Source organism: Symphalangus syndactylus, chromosome 17 (assembly GCF_028878055.3).
Source record: "Symphalangus syndactylus isolate Jambi chromosome 17, NHGRI_mSymSyn1-v2.1_pri, whole genome shotgun sequence".
Lineage (NCBI taxonomy): Eukaryota > Metazoa > Chordata > Mammalia > Primates > Hylobatidae > Symphalangus > Symphalangus syndactylus.
Window position 1 is genome coordinate 69,039,611 of NC_072439.2, and position 24,150 is coordinate 69,063,760.

A 24,150-nucleotide genomic window follows, 5' to 3' on the forward strand; every position below is an offset into this window, starting at 1 on the left:
CTCTAGTACTTTCAAATCCTCACCAAGGTGATACAGTATACAGCATAAATGCAAATACCTGTTTTTAACCATTGTGTGTTTGCAAGTGAAAAGGAACTAAGAACTAAAGGACAAAACAGAAAGAATGATGTGCCAAAATCTATTCACCTTTCTTTCCAGCTGGGTTAAGAGAAGTGGCCTCAATCAATCAATGTCAAATGTTGCCTTAAGTTCCTTATGCTTGGATGTAATAAAGGTTAATTTCAAAGGTGATAAATTTTGCATAATTTTAAAGCTAATAAAATGATATTTAAATGTATTTGAAATAATAGCGGGACGGCCCTTTTTTATTAACTCTGCTATTCAGTCCAAAGACACACTCTTTGAAGAACAAATAACATGGAAATAGACATAAACTCCGGCACATTTTTATTTTTTTTGTTTGTTTTGTTTTGTTTTTTGAGACGGAGTCTCACTCTGTCACCCAGGCTGGAGTGCAGTGGCGGGATCTCCGCTCATCGCAAGCTCCGCCTCCCGGGTTCACGCCATTCTCCTGCCTCAGCCTCCCTAGTAGCTGGGACTACAGGTGCCCACCACCACGCCCAGCTAATTTTTTGTATTTTTAGTAGAGACAGGGTTTCACCATGTTAGCCAAGATGGTCTCGATCTCCTGACCTCGTGATCTGCCCGCCTCAGCCTCCCAAAGTGCTGGGATTACAGGCGTGAGCCACCACGCCCGGCCCAGATTTTACTTTTTATTATGAATAATTATAGCCAACAATGTTTTGTTTCAAAATATTAAAATAATTCTGGAAAAAAACCAAATACCCCAATATTTCAGATAGATAAAGATACATAAATACATTTCTCAGAATAGATATTACATTTAGTCACAATAGGAATAAGCAGCGACTCCTACATCTTCATAATACTAATGCCATAATGCTATGGCATTAAAATGCTCATCAGAATAATTTGTCTGGAAAAATTTTAAAGTAACTTCTATAAACACTAACTTATAATTGAAGACAATATCTTAAAATTTTAAATACCTAGAAGTGTAGAATGTTACATAAAACCCATTAGTCCCAGCCTTTTCAATCTGTCTTTTTCTCCAGGAAGAATCACACTTTGAATTGAGTCTTCATGCCATCATCAATCTACTCACTACTAAATTGGGCAGATTAATAAAATCTCCCTTGACATAATAGTGAAGAATTTAGAGGCAGACTGAAGCAAAAATTATTATTTTTTTATCTTCATCTTTCCTTCCTAAATAGGTACCCCCATATTTAATCAATATATTTATACAACATCTTCATCAGATGGAAGCAACTTTTACCTCCTAATATTACAATACAATAGCATTACCAAGCTAATTGTTTGTTAGGCAAGAAAAAAATTCTTAATGGATATTCTGCAATCTGCTTCTCCCCTCAACACACGACCCAAAAGAGTTCTAAACGCAGTAACTTTCATTATGTCTGGAGTCCTGTCAATTTCAAAATCATAATTCACTATTCTTTCAGGAATGGTACCTTTCATGAGTATCTTTCACAATTTTCTTCTCAAAGCCTATAAAGTTGGCCTACATCCCCAACCTTAAAAAGGTGCTTTATTGTCCTAGAAGTTTAGCTTAGTAAGGGCTTTAGAGGAACATACTGCAATATAAAATTCATCTGATAGGAAAATCCAAATAATGGATAGATTTTGCACAAAAGGACTGTTTGGATCAAAGAAAATTTCCAAGCTATGTAAAAATTGATTGTACTAAACCTAAAATCATTCATCCTTATACTTCAGAAATCAACAGAGGCCGGGCGCAGTGGCTCAAGCCTGTAATCCCAGCACTTTGGGAGGCTGAGGTGGGTGGATCACGAGGTCAGGAGATCGAGACCATCCTGGCTAACATAGTGAAACCCCATCTCTACTAAAAATACAAAAAAATTAGCTGGGAGTGGTGGCAGGTGCCTGTAGTCCCAGCTACTCGGGAGGCTGAGACAGGAGAATGGCGTGAACCCAGGAGGTGGAGCTTGCAGTGAGCCGAGATCGCGCCACTCCAGACTGGGGGATAGAGCAAGATCCGTCTCAAAAAAAAAAAAAAAAAAAAAGAAATCATCAACAGAATACACTTTATGTATACTATGAAGCCATTTAATAGTTCACTATAGTGATGCTAAATCACTATCTTCATTAATCTCAATGATTTCTTGAGTTCATTTGTGAGAGAAAAATTGATAAATCACTAAATATGTATTGTCTTAAGATAACAGCCCTTTCTACATTTTATACGACAACAATGGACAGTCCCTGATAAATGAGTGGCCATTTATTTTAAACAATACTTTAAAGGAGTAACCCTAGTTTAGAAAGTATCATTACAATAAAGAACATAAAACAGTTCAAACTGTCATTAAGATCTGCTAGTTAAGCATTATCACAAATAAACAGATAAGTGGGTTATTTTGGGTTTTGAATTTTTGCTGCTGTTTTACTGATAGCTGTTACTTGGCCTTTGCACATAACAAGTCATCAACCTGGAAAATAGAGTAAAACATAATTATTCTAAATGCCATTATTTACTTGTGCGTTGATGCCCAATGCAGCTTTTTTTCTTTCTGTCTCCACACTACATAATTATATATTAATTGTAAAAAATTAGAATTATCTAAAGATTAGACAAACATATAGATCAAATGACATACGTAGAATACATTTGAACACTGACACATCCATTACTAGAATTGAAGTTGTGTTAATGCAATCTCATCAATTCTGAAACTGTTTCATTGTCTTTAAGATATGACTTTCAAAAGGGTCACTCAGCATTAGTTTCATGGAGCCAAAAAAAAGAGTGATGTATCCCTTACTGGGCCAATAACATCAGTATTGCTAGTTAATCTAATAGATTCAGATTCTGCGATTAACTATGTTTCTTCTCCCTGTAAATGACTTTAAACTTTTTCACTTGCTTTTCTTCTTTTATTCACTCACTCATTCATATTTCTTAATTTATTCATAATGAATCCTTAGTATGTGCCAGTCACAGTGTTACAGGCTTCAAAAATTCTTTTATTTGACTCTATGAGATGAGTACTACTATTATGTTCAAATAAGATATAGGGAAAATGTGGCTTAGAAAGGACAAGCAACTTTTTTCACAACTGTTAGTGAATTCAGCTGGAACTTGAGCCCAACCCAATTTCACACCCTCTGTCTATATGGAAACTGATATTACGTGCAAGACATTTTGCCAAATACTGGCCTGAATACAGAGATGAGTAAAATATAATTTCTACTATCCTGTGGTTTGTAACTCTTGCATGAGCATTATGACTGCTGAAGGATCCTAAACATAAACTTGACAATTTTCCCACTGTGTTCACATTTCTGGCTTCTCTTATTCACAGGAGAAAGTGCTGAAGCATCCATCCAGACAATCTGAATTTCCCTGTGTTGACACTGTGCCCAGTGCCAATCCAATCCACTACTTCTACACTCCCTTTACCTAACTGCATCATCTTTCACTAGTTGCCCAAGTTGGAGATTTGAAATTACCTTTGACTCCTTCCTATCCCTTAGAACCTATGTTAGTCACTTACTGTTTTGGTATCCACCTCTGAATTCTTTCACAACTCCACACCTCTCAATTTCCATCCCCAATGTGGCATCATACACAGACAGTTGACCTTTATTCCCACTCTGACACTTTCTAGTTATGTAACCTGAGACAAACTATACAATCTTTCTCTGAGCTTTTGTTCTTTACTAGTCAAATATCTAATCTTTTGGAGTGGTTTTAGCTTTAGTGATGGTTATATGAAATGGCTACTACATATAGTAGCCATGATGGCAGCTATTATTACCACTGCCCTATTTTAGGCCTCTGTCATCTCTTAAAATACAATACCTGGTATATAAAATGCGCTTAACAAATATCCATTCAAAGAACAAATGACTTCAGATATGTACATTGCAATTAGAAGCTGGAACTAGTTCTGCTTAACATAATCAGTTCCCCCAAATAATTCTCAAAAAAAGGTACCTGTTGGGTTATGCTTCATAATAAACAGAAATGGATGATTTGCTATAAACTGGCTTTGAGCCAGACTCATGATCACAGGGCTGTGTATGCCTATAAAATAGAGACAACAGTTATTTAGATACTTGCGTTAAAAGATCAGTAAAGAAAGTATATTCATAATACATTTTGTAATAGGAAAAGTCATTTTGTGTGAGGAGTTAACATGTGGAAAAATAACTATTTTCTAAATACAGAGGAATTTGCAATAAATTTAAAAACCAAAGTACTGAAGAATAAATATTAGGTCACTCACAGAATAATTCTAACTTTATATTTATGCTCGATGAAGAAGCAAGCCAGATACCAGATTCAATTTAGTGAAAGCAGTTGAAAAAATTTATCTTTTAAACAGTAATTTTCTGTTCACTTTTTATTTGCATTATATGATTTATTTCTACAATGTTTGTAATTCCTAATTCCTATTTAGGTATGTTTGCACTTCGGTTTTATACTTCGGGTTTGTGGTAATCACATCTGAGCTCAAATTAATTTTTTTTTAACTTACTCTTTCAAAATTATTCTGTGAGCTCAGAGCTTTTAGGATTTGTGCAGTGAATGTGTGTGAGATTTTTATTATGAGATTTGAAGCAGAAATTTGCTGCCTTAAAAATTACTTTCTATGATAATTTATATTATGTTGCTCCATTACAGTATTTGTCAATGTTTAGAATGGGAAAATATAAAAAGTTAGATATTTTTCCTATCTAGATTAAATGTTTTATGCTTAATTCAGATACTGTATTTACCAATAATATAATTATTTTGTACTGTTATTTTCAGACCCCAGGAAAAATAAAATCACTATGTATCATTAGAATTACACAACAGTCAAATATAATCTTAGTATGATAACATGATTGGCACTCTCCTATCCAGAATATCAAGGGTATGCTACCTAAATAACCAGTGAATATAGGCTTATGTCTGAATTATTAAGATAAATCCAAAAGCAAGGTCAGTTTTACTCCCATTTCCATTTACAGTGAATACTTGGACTTTTTTGCTTTTGAGCAGTACCTGAGTGGATTTCTGAAAGTCAAAATACTATTCTGAGGAGTTTTACTGTTGATTCATCTGCCTTCTCTTAATGATTGTTACAGAATCCTAGAAAATTTTAGACTTAAAATGAGAGACAGTGGGCAATAACAAAGAGCTCAGAACTTAAAGTCAGGGAACATGAACTGTGTTCAAATTCTGCTGTCAATAATATGGCCTCAGGTAAGCCACTTTACATTGCTGGGCCTGTTTCTTCACCTATATAATGAGATCAAACAATAATCTGTAAGGACTCTCTCAGTACTGTTTGAAAGCAGCTGGAAAATTTGTCTACATGATCCAACCATTTCATCCAAATATAACCTTTTGACTTCTTCACAGATTAATATAGCTCATCCCCTACAATCCAAGTTCCTTGAGCACAGCAATGCAAAATCCTTCAGGAGATGACAAAATTGTAATGGAGTCCAGTGTGTTTCATCCAGGTGTCAAAATCCATTGGCCCAATGCAGCATTGCAAATTAATCAAGAAATTAATAAATATCAATTTTTATATATTTATCAGTAAGACATTTTAATGATAGCTTTTAAATGTTGATTAAAATCCAAATAGTATGAGGAATTAAAATAGACTTACGAGGATTTCATTAAAGTTGCTTGTCCGTTTATAATTGATTTTAGGGCTTTTTTCTAATTATTTTTCAAGCATTATTTATATGCAGCACAGATGCTATTTAAAATGTCATTTGTTCAAGGAAATATGGCCTAGAAGAGTGGTTCTCAAACTAGAATGTACATACAAATTTCCTAGTGATCTTGCAAAATACAGATTCTGATTCAGTCGGTCTAGGGTTTGGATCTGAGATTTTGCATTTCTAACAAGTTCCCAAGTGGTGCTGTCGTTGGTCTATGCACTACATTTGTAATAAAAAAGGCAAGCTGCAAACCACTATGGAGCACTAGTTCTTCGATGCACGTTGGTATCGCTTAGGAAAACCTAAGAAAATTTTGGAGTCTGGATTTCACTTCCAGAAATACTGATTTAATTATTTTGGGGTGTGGACTGGGCATAGGAGTTTTGTTTTGTTTTGTTTGAGACGGAGTCTCGCTCTGTCGCCCAGGCTGGAGTGCAGTGTGACGCAATCTCGGCTCACTGCAAGCTCCGCCTCCCGGGTTCACGCCATTCTCCTGCCTCAGCCTCTCCGAATAGCTGGGACTACAGGCGCCCGCCACCACGCCCAGCTAATTTTTTGTATTTTTAGTAGAGACAGGGTTTCATCGTGGTCTCGATCTCCTGACCTCATGATCCGCCCTCCTCGGCCTCCCAAAGTGCTGGGATTACAGGCGTGAGCCACTGCGCCCAGCTGACTGGGCATAGGAGTTTTTAAAGCTTCCCGGGTGATTTTTACGTGCAGGTTAAGTTTGAGAGCCACTGCCACAGAGATAATAACAAGAATCAAATTAGCAAAGTGGGGACTAACTTGGTGTAGTGAAAGAATGAAATAAAATACAATTATGTAAGGGTGAGCATTCCTAAAAAATAATGATTTTATATTTGAGCCCTAAAGTTTTCTCCACAAGTCCTATCTGCTAATTCGCAGGTAATCCAATTCACAAGTGAGCAAGTATCAGTAGATAGGCCTCAACTCCTAATCAAACCCATTCCCTTCCTTTTTGTATCATGCTGTGACTGAAGAGAAATATGAAGAGCGTATGCAACCATTTCCTTTTTTTCCTCCTGAAGTGTATTAGACAGCAGAAGAGAAAAAGAAGGTTACAATACTTCAAAAGGGTCAGCACCGTAATGTTCATCCCCTCCCCATCTTTCCTTCTAGCTTGGCCAGAAATCATTCACCCTACCAGTTGATGTTGCAGCTTCACTGCCATCTTCATTTATCTCAAAGAAAACTTTTTGCATGACTTGGGAAACATACACTTCAGATGAATCTGGTTAAAAAAAAAATACATAAAAGTGTATTTAAGAGTTAAAATCAAAAGCCATTACCTATTAGATCCCATATTAATTACTTTTTTTTTTTTTTTGAGATGGAGTCTTCTCTGTCACCCAGGCTGACGATCTCAGCTCACTGCAACCTCTGCCTCCCAGATTCAAAAGATTCTACCATCTCAGCCTCCCAAGTAGTTGGGATTATAGGCTCCTGCCATCACACCTGGCTAATTTTTGTATTTTTAGTAGAGATGGGGTTTTGGCATGTTGGCCAGGCTGGTCCTGAACTCCTGACCTCAGGTGATCCACCCGCCTTGGCCTCCCAAAGTTCCGGGATTACAGGTGTGAGCCACCATGCCCAGCATCATTACATTTTCAAATGATCAAAGACAAGGAAACAAATAAATGAACTTTTTCCTATTTAGTCAATTTGCTACAGATAAAGGTTATTTAGGTTTAGCTCTTCCAGAGATGACATATATGCAGAGAAAGAGAGATCAAGTTTTTCTGTGATATAAAAGGTAAATGATGTAAGCCTCAAATCAGGTATCCAACTAAGTGAACTATTTGAAGGGACAGAGAGCTTTTCCTCCTTTAGCCATTGTCTATAGACAGAATGAAAGAGGCTTTCCAGATTTGAATTAATCCCACCCTATATATTTAACCTCAAAGCCAAAGTGCCTTTTATATTGTGTATTTAGTTTTGATCTTAGTTTAAAATAAAATGTACTTGCCTTCAAATCTGGGGAAGCTATGAAATTCTAAGGAACTTCTGTGTCACCTGTTACAAAATCACTTCAGAGATACACTTTAAAACCTGTTAAAATTTTCAGCATAAGATCGTGTCTTACAACGTTTTGTTCTGGTGTGGATACAAGCTGAGAGTGAATGCACCTTTTTCTCCCCTTGGTGGAACTGATGTATACGTGAAGTGTTTCTGGTAGAGTGACTTGCAAGTATAGTCTCCTCAAGAAGGAAGAAGTGAAACCGGGAGCCCAGAAGCCATGTCAAGCTGGTCTTGCAAGACAAGATAGATCTGACAATGTTCCTCAGAAGACAAAGGAAGCATGCTCTAGAAAACTGCCTGGCTCATAATTGGCTTGCAATAAATATTTGTAATATATAAGTCAATAATAAATAAGTCAATGCATTTGAGTATGCCTAGTGATAGAAACCTGTAAAGTGGAGAGAGATGGGCATCCACACTATTAGTGTGAATTAACTGAAATGCAAGAGAATGTTCTCTCAAGGTCCAGCAAATAAGCACCTTCTTCTCCCAGGATTGCCTGGAATAAGACAAATAAACACAGAGGGAATGACCTAGTGGCCCACACCAAGAGGAAAGACCAAAAAGCAGGTTAGGAAGGAGTGAAGAATTTCACCCAGTTTAGCAATGGCGCCAGCCCAAATGACTCCCTGGCTATTAGACTAAACCACTTAGTCTTCTTAGTTCCATCTCACTGCAGACAAAACCCAGTCTTAGGAAAAGAACAGGCCCTGAAATATGATAGGTTAGAAGTAAGAACGTGGACTCTACAAACTCATTCATCATGCCTTCATAATCATTATTTCTCTTAATTTTTAAATGAAAATTCTAAGTACATTGTTATTAAATTAAGAGAACAAGAAAACAATACATTTGCTAGATGTGCAAGTAATATTAATGTGATACTTCTCCCACTTGCTGTTTTATATTTAACTATGCGCCAAATGTTAAACTAGATGATTTACATACATTCTTTTATTTATTTCCCCAGTCACTATATTATCTCACTTAACAGATTAGAATGCTTACACTCAGAAAGGTTAAATATTTTACTACAGGTTACACAAGGAGTAGTAACTGAGTGAGAAGTCAAATATTTTTCTAACAGTTTCCAAAGTAACTCTATAAAAACATTTCATTCAAAACTTATGAACTATATAAATATAAGGTAGTGTCCCTTTCACACAGATGTCCCATAAGACTGTGTTGGGCTGCTTCATAGTAGCCTTTAGTGAATGTTTATTGTACAAATGATAAGTAGAGATAGCAGAGAATTTACTGTGCTCTTAGCTACCAGCAGGGGTATCAGCATTGGCTATGACTATTGTATTCTAGGCAATAAGACAGAACCAAAATGGTTAAAACAGCTCAAATAAGTAACTCAAGAGGGAAAGAACAGAAAATGCTGGACATTTATTCTTATCTGCACTGGGTTATTTTCCTGAATAAAGTCCTTTATGAAACATTTTGGAAGTATTTTCTTTAAAAATCTGCCTGTAACAGGAGATTTTTTAGAAGTCACAAATTACTGGGAATTTGCAGAGCAAGTGGCTGTTTGAAGTGTCTGAGGCATATTGAGTGATCTCTCTATGGCCGGAAAGAAGTTTAAGAAAAGGAAGTGCATGAAAAATAGTTTGGATTATTGAAGGTTGAAGAGGTGGTTGTGTCTCAGGGCACACTTACAGAGCATCCTGTTGCAGTATTTAATGTTGACTATCTCATACCTAGTGCTGACAAAATTGTCAGAAAAGTCAGATCTATTTGTCAGTGTGAGAACGAGTAGCTACCTCATGTGTGAAGGTGATAATGAACATTTTGATATTTGTGACCTCATTCACCTCCTCCATCAGGAAAGTTTTTCATTCTGTTCATTTGCCCACATAACTGATGGGTGATGACTAAATTAACAACACATTTCCAAAGCCCAGATAGCTATATAGAAATAAATACATAAAACACTTCTGCACTATTTCATGTTATGATTTACAACCCCATTAGACAGACAAGCTTAGGCCCCTTTTTATAGAACAGAAGACTGAATTTAAAAGAGGGTAAGTAACTTGGGACAAATTGGCTCTCTTCATCCATTTTTTTTAGCTAGTTATTTTTGAACTAGTGAGCACCACTGAGACTCGAAGAATTCAAAGACTATCTTGGCTTCGTTGTACAAGTGAACGTGTTAACCATGCAGGATTCCCCCGGTGCGAGTTAGCATAACAGCTCCATCTTCTCAGATATGTTGTCAGCCCAAAAGACTCTGTTGCTAAATCTGCAAGCTGTAGCGTTACAATTTCTTGATTGTGTTCATCATCCAGCAGCTTATGGATGACTATTTCATGTGTTCTCATATTAGTGAATTAACATTTGCAAATTGGTTTATAAGAGTTGTATTAGCTCTGCTTAGATGAGAGACTCAAAGTTGTAATTCCCATTATTCAGATGAGGAGATCCAAACAGGGCAGAAATAAAAACCCATATAATACTTTGACTTATGTAGTTTTATTAGAAGTATAGCCAGAGTGCTTATCTAACATTCTAAAATGCTTTTTGACTTTCATTAAGAAAAACTACTTAAACATAAAGTGCTTGTTTACAGACAGCTCAACATGACTATGACATTTATTCACTGTGCGTAGATTTATCAGAGCTGAATACTCTTTCAGTTTTAAGCTCAGCTAGTTAATGTAGTCCTAACAAAACAAATTAACATGATAATATAAGAATTATTTATCATATTACCTGTTATTCCAGAAAGGTCGCAGCCACCACTAAATATCTCGGTTATGTTCAAAGAATACAAAACATCTTTGAAGTCTACTTTTTGTTCTACTTTAAATCTGTTATTTAAAAAGAAAAAGAAAAGTCTTGAAACACTGCACATTTTTGCTATCAATTTTTTAATGGATGACTTGGAGGATAATATATTGTAAAATCTTTTGTTTTTATTATCTCAATTACATTTTCTCACATTTCACACCATTTTCCCTAGCTCCAACAATCAGCTCTGGGTTGCCAATAACTTGCTTCCCAGATAAATGGTTGGAGGAGGCCGGGCGCGGTGGCTCACGCTTGTAATCCCAGCACTTTGGGAGGCCGAGGCGGGCGGATCACGAGGTCAGGAGATCGAGACCACGGTGAAACCCCGTCTCTACTAAAAAATACAAAAAATTAGCCGGGCGCGGTGGCGGGCGCCTGTAGTCCCAGCTACTCGGAGGCTGAGGCAGGAGAATGGCGTGAACCCGGGAGGCGGAGCTTGCAGTGAGCCGAGATTGCGCCACTGCACTCCAGCCCGGGCGACAGAGCGAGACTCTGTCTCAAAAAAAAAACAAAAAAAAACAAAACAAAAACAAATGGTTGGAGGAAAGAGGGAACAGAAATTGCATTTTTTTTTTTTTGAAGTAACAATTACCCAACAAAACTAGGTGAGAATTCTATCTAAGGTCTCAATTGCTTGGCTCCTTTCTAACAAGTCTAAAATTTCCCTCTTATGTATTCAAGATTTTTACACCATCAAAGATGGTTCCTGGCAGATGCCCATGACATGATGAGCAGGGAACAGGAGTCCACAGTCCTTGAAAAAGACTGTTAGCTATTAAGGAACAGAGAAATATTTATAACCCATCATTCATCTCGCCCATTGTCACAGTCAATGAGATGTTCTTCAGTTTATAGACGGCCTAATATCTTCTGAATAGGTCCTATAAAAGGATAAAGGAAGGGGAACCAGATTTCTTCCAAAGGAGATAAAAGACAAAAATTACAGGAGAGGTGGAAAAGAAAAAAAAAAAAAGGAGCTAGCCAGTGCTTCCAACACCGAGCCATAAGTTAGGAGACTAGTGTCTGGCTCACCTGTCTGTGCCTTAATTTGCCTCACCTGTGAAAAGGGAACTTAACCAGATAATCCCAAAAGATTTTCTCAGCCACTGAACTTCTATGATTCCAAGTCAAAAGCAATCACTGAACCTCACTTTCCCATTTAAATAAAAGAGGAGGTGGGGGGAAGCTAGTACTTACTGACTTCATAGATGCTGAAAGCATTAATTTGCATTTTAAATACAGATCAGAAACTTGGTTTATGAAAGAAAAGACACATGTAATAATCTTAAACAGGGAGCTATATATATTTCCTACATCAGCAAAATTCCAGGCAATTCCCACTGAGGAGCTTTGTCTATGCCCTCTGGGCATTGACCCCGGTGCTCCCCAGTTAGAATGCATACACTAGTGCTCAAGGATCCTTGTTCATTCAGCAGGTAGGCCCACATCTGGAGCTAGAAATTAGGTGGGGCAATCAGTCTAATTAGATCACTGTTTTAATTGGCAAATACTGAATGAGCTTCTTAATTATAATTCTCCAAAGCAATGAACATGCTGTGGCAGAACTCTACTGGGACTAAATTATTTCTTGGTAAAATAACATGTTTTTTTTGGAAGATGGTAACTCATTCAGAACCCTATCTACCTGGGAATGGACATAACATGCACATTAAAATCAGCTGATAAAGAAAATAGCTCATTCTATGCCAACTGCTTTCACCTTCTTCCTTGTAACTTCCTACTAAGAAAGATAATATGCAGCATGATGGTTTGGGAGATTGGCTTTTTTCTTGTTTTTATTACCACAGCCTTTAAACTGAATGGAGTATGGGCTTTTAAAGGGTGGAGAATATATGTTCTAATCTACCTATAAATGAGCTATAATAGTCCAATAATTTTAGGATAATGACAAGAATACTGCAAGACTTATTACAACTTCTAATAATGCCTAATTATCACTGGAGAGTCATTTAAGTAACAGACCTGCTCATAATATAGTCCAATGAAACCTACAGCAATAGAAACACATTCAGCCATCTCATGAAAGTATAATCTACAGCCAATTCCTAATTATCCAGAATTATTGGAGCCATGAATAGCCAGGTGTGAAGAAGCACTGCCATGTGTTAGGTACTTAATATAAATTATAGTTTTTAATCTTTACAAAAATCTAAGGAAGTTGGCATTATTATTTCCATTAACGTATAAGAAAATAGAAGCCTGAGGAGGTTAATGTTCAGGCTCAAGGTTAAGGTAGGTTCCAGAGGTATGATTTAAACTCAGGTCTATTTGAAGTCAAAGCTAATGTGCTAACTGCCACTACCTTCTAATCAAAATGTAATTCAACACCACCATATTGGTCAATATATATAATGTCCCTCTTCCAAAGTTTATGAGTCTTCATATTTCTCCCAGTTGTGGTTCATTTTCCCTTTTCCTTAATCCTCCTCTAAAATTGTCAAAAGAACAGCAGGCAAAGGTAAAAGAATGAGCAGCAAAATGCTAGATAAACAATTAGCAACTAAATCATGAATGGCATTTTTAGCATATACAAATAATATCTATTTGTTTAAAAGAGAGTAATTCACTCCCAAATGTAACCACTGTGCTGAAACAGATCTCACATAGGGAAAAGCTGCAGAAAAATGAAAAACAATCCCAATTTTTGTTTTAAGAATGACCTACTTCTGGCCTCCAGGCCCTGTTGGGGAATGGTATTGGCCCTTCCTTTCCCCTTATCCCCAGAGTTCTTGTTTAATGAAAAAAAGTCTTGGATCAATTTCCCTCTGGGTTTGTGTTATCATCTGAAATCCCAGCTTTGGTACAGTGGGCTTGAATCATTCTTGGTGTATTAGGCTATTCTCACACTGCTATAAAGAAATGCGAGTCTCAAAAAAAAAAAAAAAAAAAAGAAAGAAAAGAAAAGAAAAAAGAAATATCTGAGACTGGGTAATTTATAAAGAAAGGAAGTTTAATTGGCTCACAGTTCCAAAGGCTGTACAGGGAGCATGATGCTGGCATTTGTTGGTTACCGGGGAAGTATCAGGAAACTTACAATCATGGCTGAAGACAAAGAGGAATGGGCACATCTTACATGGCTGAAACAGGAGGAAGAGAAACAGGGGGCAGGGGCTATACACTTTTGAACAACCAAATCTTGTGAGAACTCTACCATGAGCACAGCACTGAAGGGGGAAATTTGCCCCATGATCCCATCACCTTCCACCAGGCCCCATCTCCAACACTGGGAATTGCAATTTGACATGAGATTTGGGCGGGGACATAAATCCAAACCATACCACTTGTACTGTTCATAGCTGGAACCAACCAAACCAAATCTTAGGGTTGCTCATGAGGAGAAAAATACAACACAATCTTTGACAATGGTGGCCCTAGATGGTTATGTGAGTACACAGTAAATTCAGGTCACTTTCCAATCAATTACCTCTGTGTGTGTGTGTGTATGTGTGTGTGTGTGTGTGTGTGTAAAATAATTAAAATAATCTATTAACCTCACAGGCTGAATTTAAAATACTTTCACATATGAAACATCTGGATAATGTTTAATGTATGCTTAGTATTCCCATTTTTATCCATGTCCAATAGGTCAAAGTAAATGAACATTTTGTAATCACTACTGCAGCTGGTCACAACGTATCTATTTTCATATCCAGTCTCATTTTCCTTGCCTTCCTCCCACCCACACACAATTTACATTCACCCACTTATAGATCCAAGGCTGGCCAAGCCTAGAATTAATTTCTAGCCAGCAAAAAGATGATCCTTTATGTCCTGTGGTAAGTGTTACATCTTTTGAAAAGTCTCCTTGGTACAGCTACTCCAGATCTCTCATCCTGCTGCTCACCCGATCACTGACTGCTTGTTCTGTTCTGTGCTCCCTCTCTTGCTTGCCCTACAGTCACCTGTTTTCAGACGTCTGGCTGACCTCTTCTAGTATTGGCTCAGCCATTAATTAGCTGTGTGACCACAGGCAAGGTATTTACCTGTCTCCATCTTGTCTGTAACCTTAACATAAAACTAAATCTTTATCAAATTGATTAAGGAATTCAATGAGATATGGGGGGGCCACCTATTACAATGTTGGCATTATAATATATGGCCACTGTTAGAATTAAATAAGTAATAATACAAATAATATTTAGCTAATATTGAGCACTAAAAATTGTATACACATTATCTCATGGAATCCTCACAACACTAAGATGCAAGTATTATCATTACTGCATTTAACAGTACAAGAAAAATCTTAGAAAAGTAATTTGCTTAAAGTTATATAGCAAGAAAGTGGCAGGGCTCTGGGTCTTCAATATTATTTTCAGTAATCTGGTTTCAACAATTGACAAAAGATACTGTGAGGTGCCACATCAGTCAATATTTTTAAAGAATGATACCTCTCACAAAGACTATGGTAATTATTAAGATAATACTATACTTTTGAATAGAATTGTGGTGCTTAACAAGTTTAAAGGCCAAGACTTTCAAAAATTCAGTGAGAACTATAAAGCCTCTCCCAAGGAAAATAACATACATAACCTTACATGCATAAACTTGCAAATAATTTCAGGGCTTCAAGGACTCTTGGAAGTATATTCTAGACCTCTCTAGAAGGCCATGGTGCCCAGGTAAGGACTACTACAACAGAGCAAGAATTCACAGCCCTCTCATTTTCTAGTAAGTTGAGCCTGGAACCCCCAAACAACCTATTTCTTCTTAACCCATATCTAGTTAGTCACACATTTCAATAACTTCACCAGTTCCTTACTATTCCCAGTGAGGCTGCTCCCTTTAAACACTCTACTTAATGTCTGAGTTGTTGCAGTGGTTTTTTAACTAATCTTTTAGGCTTTAGTCTTTCCCTCTTTAACAAATCCGGGATATCACCACTACTCAGTTTAAAGCAACAAATGCTCATTGAATAGCTACTATTTTTTATATACGTGCTTTTTGCTGCAGTCACAGAGAGGAAACATGCATAGCTCTTTCTTAAGTAGCTTATGGGTCAGAGGGGAAGACACACAATTCATTTTACTATAACTGCTATGCAGAAATAAACACAAGGTACCAGGAGAACTTTCCCAATGGGGAGAAGGGAAGATGCTTGTATGATATTGCATGGAGAGATCAGAAAGGCTTTCTAAAACCCAAACTTAATTTTAAGGACAAATAGAAGTTATATAGAAAAATAGGGACCGCTGGCAGCGGTCCAGGGTAAATGAGAAAGAGGGAAATTTTTCAGACAAGTTATCCAGGGTGAACAATTCTGACTACTACATATATCTTTCTAAAACACTGACTTAATCATTTCATTGTCTTACTTGGACATATTCAACAATTCTTCATTGCATATCGGATTTATTCCTCAACTCTTTTAAAACCCAACTCAAGTCCTTCTTTCATGAAGCCTTTATTTACAATTCGTTTCCTGTGCACTCTCCCTTTTTGTGAACCTTCTAATGCTTACTGATTATATCATTATTTAAGTACTTACTGTACATTGCTGTGTAGTCTTAGTGAATTTCTTTTTTTTTTTTGAGACAGAGTCTCACTCTGTCGCCCAGGCTGGAGTGCAGTGGCACGATCTGGGCTCACTGCAAGCTCTGCCTCCCAGGTTCACACCATTTTCCTGCCTCAGCCTCCCGAGTAGCTGGGACTATAGGTGCCCGCCACCACGCCCGGCTAATTTTTTGTATTTTTTTTTTTTTTTTTTTAGTAGAGATGGGGTTTCACCGTGTGAGCCAGGATGGTCTCAATCTCCTGACCTCGTGATCCACCCACCTCGGCCTCCCAAAGTGCTGGAACTACAGGTGTGAGCCACCGCGCGCGGCCGTCTTAGTGACTTTCTTGCGCAAATCTTGTACTATTCCATTTTATCAATAGGTGGTAACCATCTTATCAATAAGGAACCTATTGCTTTACATCTGTCCCAGCCTCTTGCCCACAGTAGAATCCCAATCAATGTTTCTGAACAGGAAATACACTTTCTAATAAGTATCAAACTAATAAGGCTGTGACCCAATAGAAATGAGCGCTAATCCTTCTCTGTCAATACTCATTGAATGGCAATCAATTTATCTTCTCAGTGCCTCAGTTTTCTTATCTGTGAAATGGGAGAATAAGTCAGATGATAAAATCACAACATTTGCTATTAAAATATAAATGCTAACACTTCACAAAGTTAAAAGTTACTTGTTTATTTACCTTATATGTATTAAATTATTATTTTTGCCCATACACACAATTTTTGTACTATATTTTCAGAATGTTTCTTCTACAGAGAAGAATCTGGCGTATAGCAATTACATTTTAGATTCTTCAACCAAAGGAAGTTTTATTACTAAAATATTTAAAGATTCTCATACTACATTTAGACAAAGTAATATGATTATTTTAGCTAACATTCAATTGCCAGATTATGCCCAAAATTATGTATCTAGTATATTACAGAAAATAAATAATGGAAAGCACTCGACTATTTTTAGATGATATCTTATTGGCCTCGATTCTAAACTAGTTATACACAAAAGAGGGGAAGGAGAAGTATTTCTTAAGCAGTAACTATAATCTAAATAGTCACTCACATGCTCCTTTCTACTGTAGCTTAAATATAAACATTCTTATGAGTTTTTTTTTTTTTGCATGTACTAACTTTGCTACCAAAGAGAGATTTTGTTTTACAACAATATAGAATTTATTACAGTTGGTGTTATGGGTTGAATTGTGCATATCCCCTTTCCCAAATTCTTGTGTTGAAGCCCTAACCCCCAGTATCTTTTAATGTCACCTTATTTGGAAATAGGAATGGGCCTTAATCCAGTATGATTGGTGTCGTTATAAGATATGAGAACACCACAAGAAGACAGATGGCTACGTGACAACAGAATAAATAATTGGAGTGATTTATCTATAAGTAAAGGAAGACCAAGGACTTCCAGCCACTACCAGAAGGTAGGAAGAGGCAAGGAAGGATTCTCCTAACGGTCTCAGTGAAAGCATGTTGTGCTGACACCTTGATTTTGACATTTAGCCTCCAGACTGTGAGAGAATAAATTTCTGTTGTTCTAAGCCACCTACTCTGTTGTGTTGTGCTGTTATAGCAGCTCTAGGAAATTAATGAAGTTGATTAAGCTGTTCCAATTTTATCAAAATATTTAGTTATCAGTTTGAAAACCATTACACATTTATTCAGATGTAAAAGAACCACAGCATTCAGTAATAAAATATAAATCTGCCAGTCTACCCCAAACATGTATTGAGCCTACATCGTTTTCTCTCTTCTCTACCAAACACATATTTTAAATGGGTATTTTTCTATTGTAAGGAAATTGTTCCTTTTGGGAGAAATGTATTTCAGAACTTTTAATCCATGATTTTGGTGCTGAGGAAACTTAATTCATAAACGGGTTCTGATAAGTTAAAATTGTTAATGAACTAAATACATAAGCAAATTGTTCCTTTAACAAATCAGAAGACATTAATTTAGTAAAAAAATGAATGCATTTTACATGTAATGCTGTATTAGTGCGATTAAACAATAACAAATTTCTGTCCCCTGAATTTAGAAAAAAAAATCTCACTTCTCCTTCTCCAGAGAGAAATTTTGAAGTAAATGGCTAATGTCCTATTTTTCATGATGCTATGTGTATGGAAAAGAGGGAAAGCTTCATCAGGGTCCCCAAAGAGAATAAATTAGAGTGACTGGAAAGTTGAATTCTGGTTTTTAAGATATTTAAAATTCAATAAAAAGAAATAACATAGGATTTCTTTCCTTGAAAACATTTGTGTAATTTAATTCAATAGCACATGCTATATACCATGAAGCGTGCTATGAACAACAGAAACTAAAATGAACAAGACCTAACCCGCTGTCCCAGACATCACATTTTAATAGGACAGACAGGAATGTGAGCCAGAAATAAAAATGCAATGTGATAAGTGCTATGATGTAAATTTCCCTGAAGTGTTCTAGAAATATAGATAAGGAATGGTTCACTCTAACTAGGCATGTTTGAGTGTGATAACTTCAAGGGAAACCATAGAGGATTAATGGGAACTTATTGGTCAGACACCACAGAGAAGGGCCTGCCACACAGAAGAGAAAGGAGTGGAGTCTGAGAATTCAGGGAAGACAATGTTTCTAGTTTGGTACCGACTGGGCAGGGATCTTCTTAACAAACAAAAAAATAAAATAAAGCCGTCATTTATTTAGCACCTTCTAGTTGCCAGACTTTGTGCTATGAATAGAAGTATGTAATGAGATACTGTAACTGAAACTGCCAAGTTTTTAAATATCATTGGTGGCTGGAATTTGTATGGAAAAGGGGAATACAACTGCCAACTATTGTTTTTGTTTCTATAAAAACGAAGATTCAAATTCAGTTTTTAAGGCAAATTGTTCTTTTGTTTGGGGAAAGCAATACAATGGGCTTTTTCATTTTGCAAGTAGAACCAGTGGGATGGAGATGGAGAAGTTTGAGATGACGAGGGCGTAAGCTATTTTATATGATATGAAAATATTGTTTTCACTGAAATCTCCTGCTATAGATGCTTGTTTTTTTTTGGAGATAGGGTCTTGCTTTGCTGCCCAGGCTGGAGTGCAGTGGCAGGATCACAGCTCACTGAAGCCGAACGCATGGGCTCAAGTGATCCTCCTGCCTTATCCTCCACAGTAGCTGGGACTACAGGCACACACCACCATGTCCAACTAATGTTTTTTGCTTGTTTTGTTTTTTTCTAAAGACAGGGTCTTTCTTTGTTGCTCCTGCTGGTCTTGAACTCCTGGGCTCAAGAGATCCTCCTGCCTTGGCCTCCCAAAGTGCTGGGATTACAGGCATAAGCCACCACATCTGGCAACTATAGATTCTTGTCACAACTGGGAAGCTGGCCTTAGAGAGCATGGAAGAAAATCTGGGTCACCTTCTCTTTATACTGGGAAATGTTGGAGGACTCTGAATGCTGAATAGGAGGGAGGTGTAAAGAAGACTCTTTTGGGTCAAGGTGGGTGCTAGCACTGTTGCAGTGGTAGGCTAAGTATAACAACGGACAGAAGGAGACTCTTTGGTACAAGAAATAGTCTACACTGAAGGAACTATCATGATTGGTACCTGGTTTTAAATTACTTGTTATGTTGTAAGTCCCTTTCACTATCACCAAGATTTCAGTAAAATTTGCTTAAACATTGAAGTTGTTCTTCTTGTGTTAGTTTGCTAGGGCTGCCATAACAAAGTGCCACAAACTGGCTATCAAATAACAAATAGATTGTTTTACAGTTGCAGAGGCTAGAGGTCTTAAATGAAGATGTCAGCAGTGTCGGATTCTTCAGAAGGCTGTAAGGGAAAAATTTGTTCTATGCCTCTCTTGTTGATTTGTAGATGGCTATTTTTTCCCTGTGTCTCTTCACATCATCTTCCCTCCATGTATATCTCTTGTCTAAATTTTCCTTTTTAGATGACACCAGTCATGTTGGATTAGAGCCCGGCCTAATGACCTCACTTTCATTACTCTGTAAAATCTTGTCTCCAAATAAGGAAACATTCTGAATTACTGATTAGAACTTCATCATATGAATTTGGGAGGCGGGGGGATGCAATTCAACCCGTAACAGTTGTGCTTGGAAGAATTAAGAGAGAAGTCTATGTCTACACTGTGGGAGTAGTTGCATGGGAAGTGTGGAGTGCGGCCCTGGAGTGGAGATGCTGATAATAAGGCCAAACAGTTAAAAGTTGTCTACACTGTGGGAATAGTTGTATGGGAAGTGTGGCCCTGGAGTGGAGATGCTGAGAAGAAGACCAAACAGTTTGAAGTTGTCTACACTGTGACAGCTTGGACAGATTTTTGAACTGTGAAACATTCCTCTAAGGATTCCTAAAAATGCTGTCAAAGGAAATTCTGGTGAAAGCCTGTATTTCTTCTTGTCAACTGAGGTTGGGGCTTATGCATTATTATTTAGACTGAAAAATCTGGCAATAAGTATCATTATCCATATTTTATATTGATAAAACCACAACTCAAAATGGTCAAGTGACTCTCCTGAGACCCCACTGGTGGTACATGTCACAGACAGTTTTCAAACTCAGTAATTTTTTTTTGTCTCCAAGAAAGTGATCATTTCAAAGCTAAGAGAAGTAAATTTGAAAATAATTTAATTTCAAAAAATATTATTTCATTATTAGAAGGTAAACCATCTGTCATACACACAATTATACCTCAGTGTTTGGCACAGTAGGTGCTAGAAAAAAATTCTTTGAAAAAAAGAATAATATCAAGTAGAGATATTCAAATGGCTGGGAAATGAAAGAGAAGTTGGGGAGACTCAGACTTTAAAAACCAGAATAACAGGGGATAAATATTTCTCAGAGAGAATAAGAAGAGGAAAATTCTGAAGATAAAACTCTGATAAATATTTTTGCTTGGGAACAGAAGCAAAATAAAAGTCAGTCAAGGAGCAGGGAAAATTTCCAGAAAGAAAGAAATAAGTCAGTAGTGTCCTGGGGACTAAAGGAAGAAAGCTTTTCCAGAAAAGAAGAGATGGTTAATAATACTTTGATCAAGATCCCAGAGTTAGGATGAGAGAAGTAGAGGACACTTCTTTCTCCACAATTATCAAAGAAGGTAAAGAAAGAGAAGATTAATAAAAATTTACATAAATTTTGAGGTGATTTCTATAAATAGAGAGGAGGAAGTTTACCTGATGATAGGTTTTCTTTAGGATATAGGAGACTGGCACACTTGTTGGAAGTAAGAGAAATCAACCTAGAGTAGTAAGTGAAGGAGAGAAGTAATGTCCTGGTATGGTGTGGGTAGGAGTAAAGAAAGTTCTCAAGAGTAAGCAAGGAGTGCTGAACTCTAGTCTTGGTAAGGCCAGAAGTGACTCCTTTCCAGGTTTTTGCTCCAACAAAATCAACAGTTGCAGTAGTTGCAGTAGTTGAAGAACAGGAGCGGCTTTTTTTTTTTTTTTTTTGAGACTGGGTCTCACTCTGTCGCCAAGCTGGAGCACAGTGGCACAGTCTCAGCTCACTAAACACCTCCACCTCCCAGGTTCAACTGATTCTCTTGCCTCAGCCTCCCAAGTAGCTGGGATTACAGGCACCTGCCACCACCCGCAGCTAATTTTTGTAGTTTTAGTAAAGACAGAATTTCACCACATTGGCCAGTCTGGTCTTGAACTCCTGACCTCAGATGATCTGCCCGCCTCGGCCTCCCAAAGTGCTGGGATTACAGTCATGAGCCACCATGCCTGGCCAGGAGTGGCTTGTTGAGTGGACTCAGAATTGAGGGTAGTTGAGAAGAGAATTAAGAAAGGGATAAAGACGAGGAGACAGAAACATTAAAAATGTTAATGAGACTATGACTGAAATAACTAATGACTAGATCCTGGCTGAGTGGAAAAGGAAGTAAAAACCAAGAGGTTTAAGAGACCAATGGCCAGAAACAGAAGAGCACAAAACAATTGGGGCCTGATGAGTTTGAAAGGCAATTTAGAAATAAAACAACAGTATATAATCTATTAGACATAAATCTCTTTTTAAAAGTTTGGGTAAAGTGTGAATTGAGTCATTTGGGCACACCTTTCTCTTTGAAGTTTCTCCTGTCCCTTAGAAGCATGACGTTAAAAAATTAGTTCATAATTATTGCTTCCTGAGACAACCCTTTGCAATTTCCATTTTGTACTAACTACCTAAAATTGACTATAGGATTCTGTTTATAATTCAATGATTGTTAGAGCACTGTCAAAGTGATATAACATATCTTTCAATTATATAAAACATACCATTATAATTATTTTTTTCTTAATAAGAGATAAATATTAAAAATTCCAATCAGGAAAAAAGTGGAGAAAGATAAATTAGCATAACAAAAAGACAATAATTCCTTCTAGTCCCAACATTTTAATTTTAAGACATATACTTATCTTTTACAGAGAAAACTAAGCACTTAAATTCAGTTCTCATGGTAAAGCAATGCTAGCACAGGTAAGCCCTGCTTTAGTATCTAAAAGTAGAGTAAAATTTCCAAATACATTTGTATTTTCATTTGTGTTAACAGACTTTTCAAGTATTTGTTACCTTTCAGCTGACTGCTCAAATTCCTACGTAAGTGGAAACGTAAGAACTCATATAATAAAATAACATCACCAACCTAGGGAGGCGTATTTCCACTTCCTCTTCTTGCATCTCAGAGAGCCATTTTAGGATTTGTTGAGCAGTAATTAGTTTTTCCACTTCTTCTATATCCATACCTTCTGCAGGAAGTATGATAATTAAGCTAAATTCATCACCTTTATAGGACAATTCTAAAACTTGGTAGTTCACGGAAGACTCAGAAAAATAACCTGGAATAGACAAAATAAAATATCAAATATACTTGGCAATTCTCAAGACTATGCTTAGGAACTGTGGTTTCTCACATTACCATATTTTGTTCTCAGAAGAGCCTTCATCATTGGAATTTTGACAGTTGAACCATTTTGCTTAGTAAAATTTATCAGCTGTGTGTCCTCTTTTCTGAATTTCTGTTTCCAATCTCCTTTGAAATAAATAGCATTCACCAGGACAAGCCGAGTCAGAGGGCCAAATTCTTCCCCTGAAAACATGTCTTTAATTTTTCCTAGGAAGTGGGTGGAGGAGGAGGTAAGAAGAAATGTGCAATAGTGATTCAGTGGAATTGCTTTGAATAGAATTAAAGCAAAACTGTCTTTTGCAGATCAGTTTTGGATAGGGCATGTTATCATCTAAATATGGTAATTTTGAGAATAGACGGGATTGCTGTTAAATATTTCATGAAGAAACAGGTGCAAATGGAATTTCACTACAAAATTAGAAATATGAGACTGTTTTAGGCAAACTCGGATATACCTAGACTCTCCAATAAGATCGTTTGTAACCACTGTATGTCAGACATAAAGAATAAAAATATTTCTTCTTCCATATTTACTGGTATTATTCCATCTATTTCAAGGTCTTCTAAAATGTCAGTCATCATAAATAAGTTAATGGTACACCCAAACTTGCCATTCTGACAGCTGCGTCCACTGACCATTGGAAAGGGAAAAGAATGGAGGATACTAGCATGATTCTTTTCCTCCAAATAACTGGTCTCCTATTTCTATGTCCAGTGAGTTTTTCCAAGTTATGAGAAACAGGCATGACTGGGTGCCATGGAACTGTCTAGTGATGTCCTCATTTCCTACAGCTGTGAACATGGCTCACCACGCTTATCTCACACTTTCAACTTATGCTTCCCCATATAAGGCTTCCTATAAGGCATATGTCTTATAACATCATATTTTTCATAGCTGATTAAATAAAGGAACAAAGTACTATTAATTGAGGGCTTGGTATATGCTTGTCACTTCACATACATTATTATTAAAACTCCAAAGAATTCTGAAATATTTTAATAATATCCTCATTTTTAAATGGAGCATAGCTTATAACTTTCCAAGATTTCAACTCAGATTTGTATGAATTTGAATTTACTATATCCCCCTGTAGTCAACTATGAAATTTTTTGCTAGCTTGCATTTAAAGTTTACACTACCTG

General features: G+C 36.8%; 1 protein-coding gene and 1 long non-coding RNA gene across 4 annotated transcripts in view; one reads left to right on the plus strand and one right to left on the minus strand.

Moving 5' to 3' along the window:
• The window catches only part of LOC134732958 (uncharacterized), a 93,814-nt gene that overhangs the window by 63,713 nt on the left and 5,951 nt on the right, over nucleotides 1-24,150 (plus strand). The gene's annotated exons all lie outside the window — the stretch shown is intronic.
• The window catches only part of SERPINI2 (serpin family I member 2), a 32,420-nt gene that overhangs the window by 730 nt on the left and 7,540 nt on the right, over nucleotides 1-24,150 (minus strand). The window contains exons 4-9 of one of the 2 annotated variants that reach the window (XM_063620437.1): nucleotides 23,020-23,214; nucleotides 22,747-22,939; nucleotides 10,513-10,610; nucleotides 6,920-7,006; nucleotides 4,025-4,114; nucleotides 2,313-2,516 (exon numbers count right to left, since the gene is read on the minus strand). In XM_063620437.1, coding sequence (XP_063476507.1) covers nucleotides 2,512-2,516; nucleotides 4,025-4,114; nucleotides 6,920-7,006; nucleotides 10,513-10,610; nucleotides 22,747-22,939; nucleotides 23,020-23,214 — 668 coding nt within the window. In that variant the 3' untranslated portion in view covers nucleotides 2,313-2,511. Of the gene's footprint in view, nucleotides 1-2,312; nucleotides 2,517-4,024; nucleotides 4,115-6,919; nucleotides 7,007-10,512; nucleotides 10,611-22,746; nucleotides 22,940-23,019; nucleotides 23,215-24,150 lie in introns of those variants that run through there. The other variant, XM_063620436.1, reaches the window with a different exon arrangement.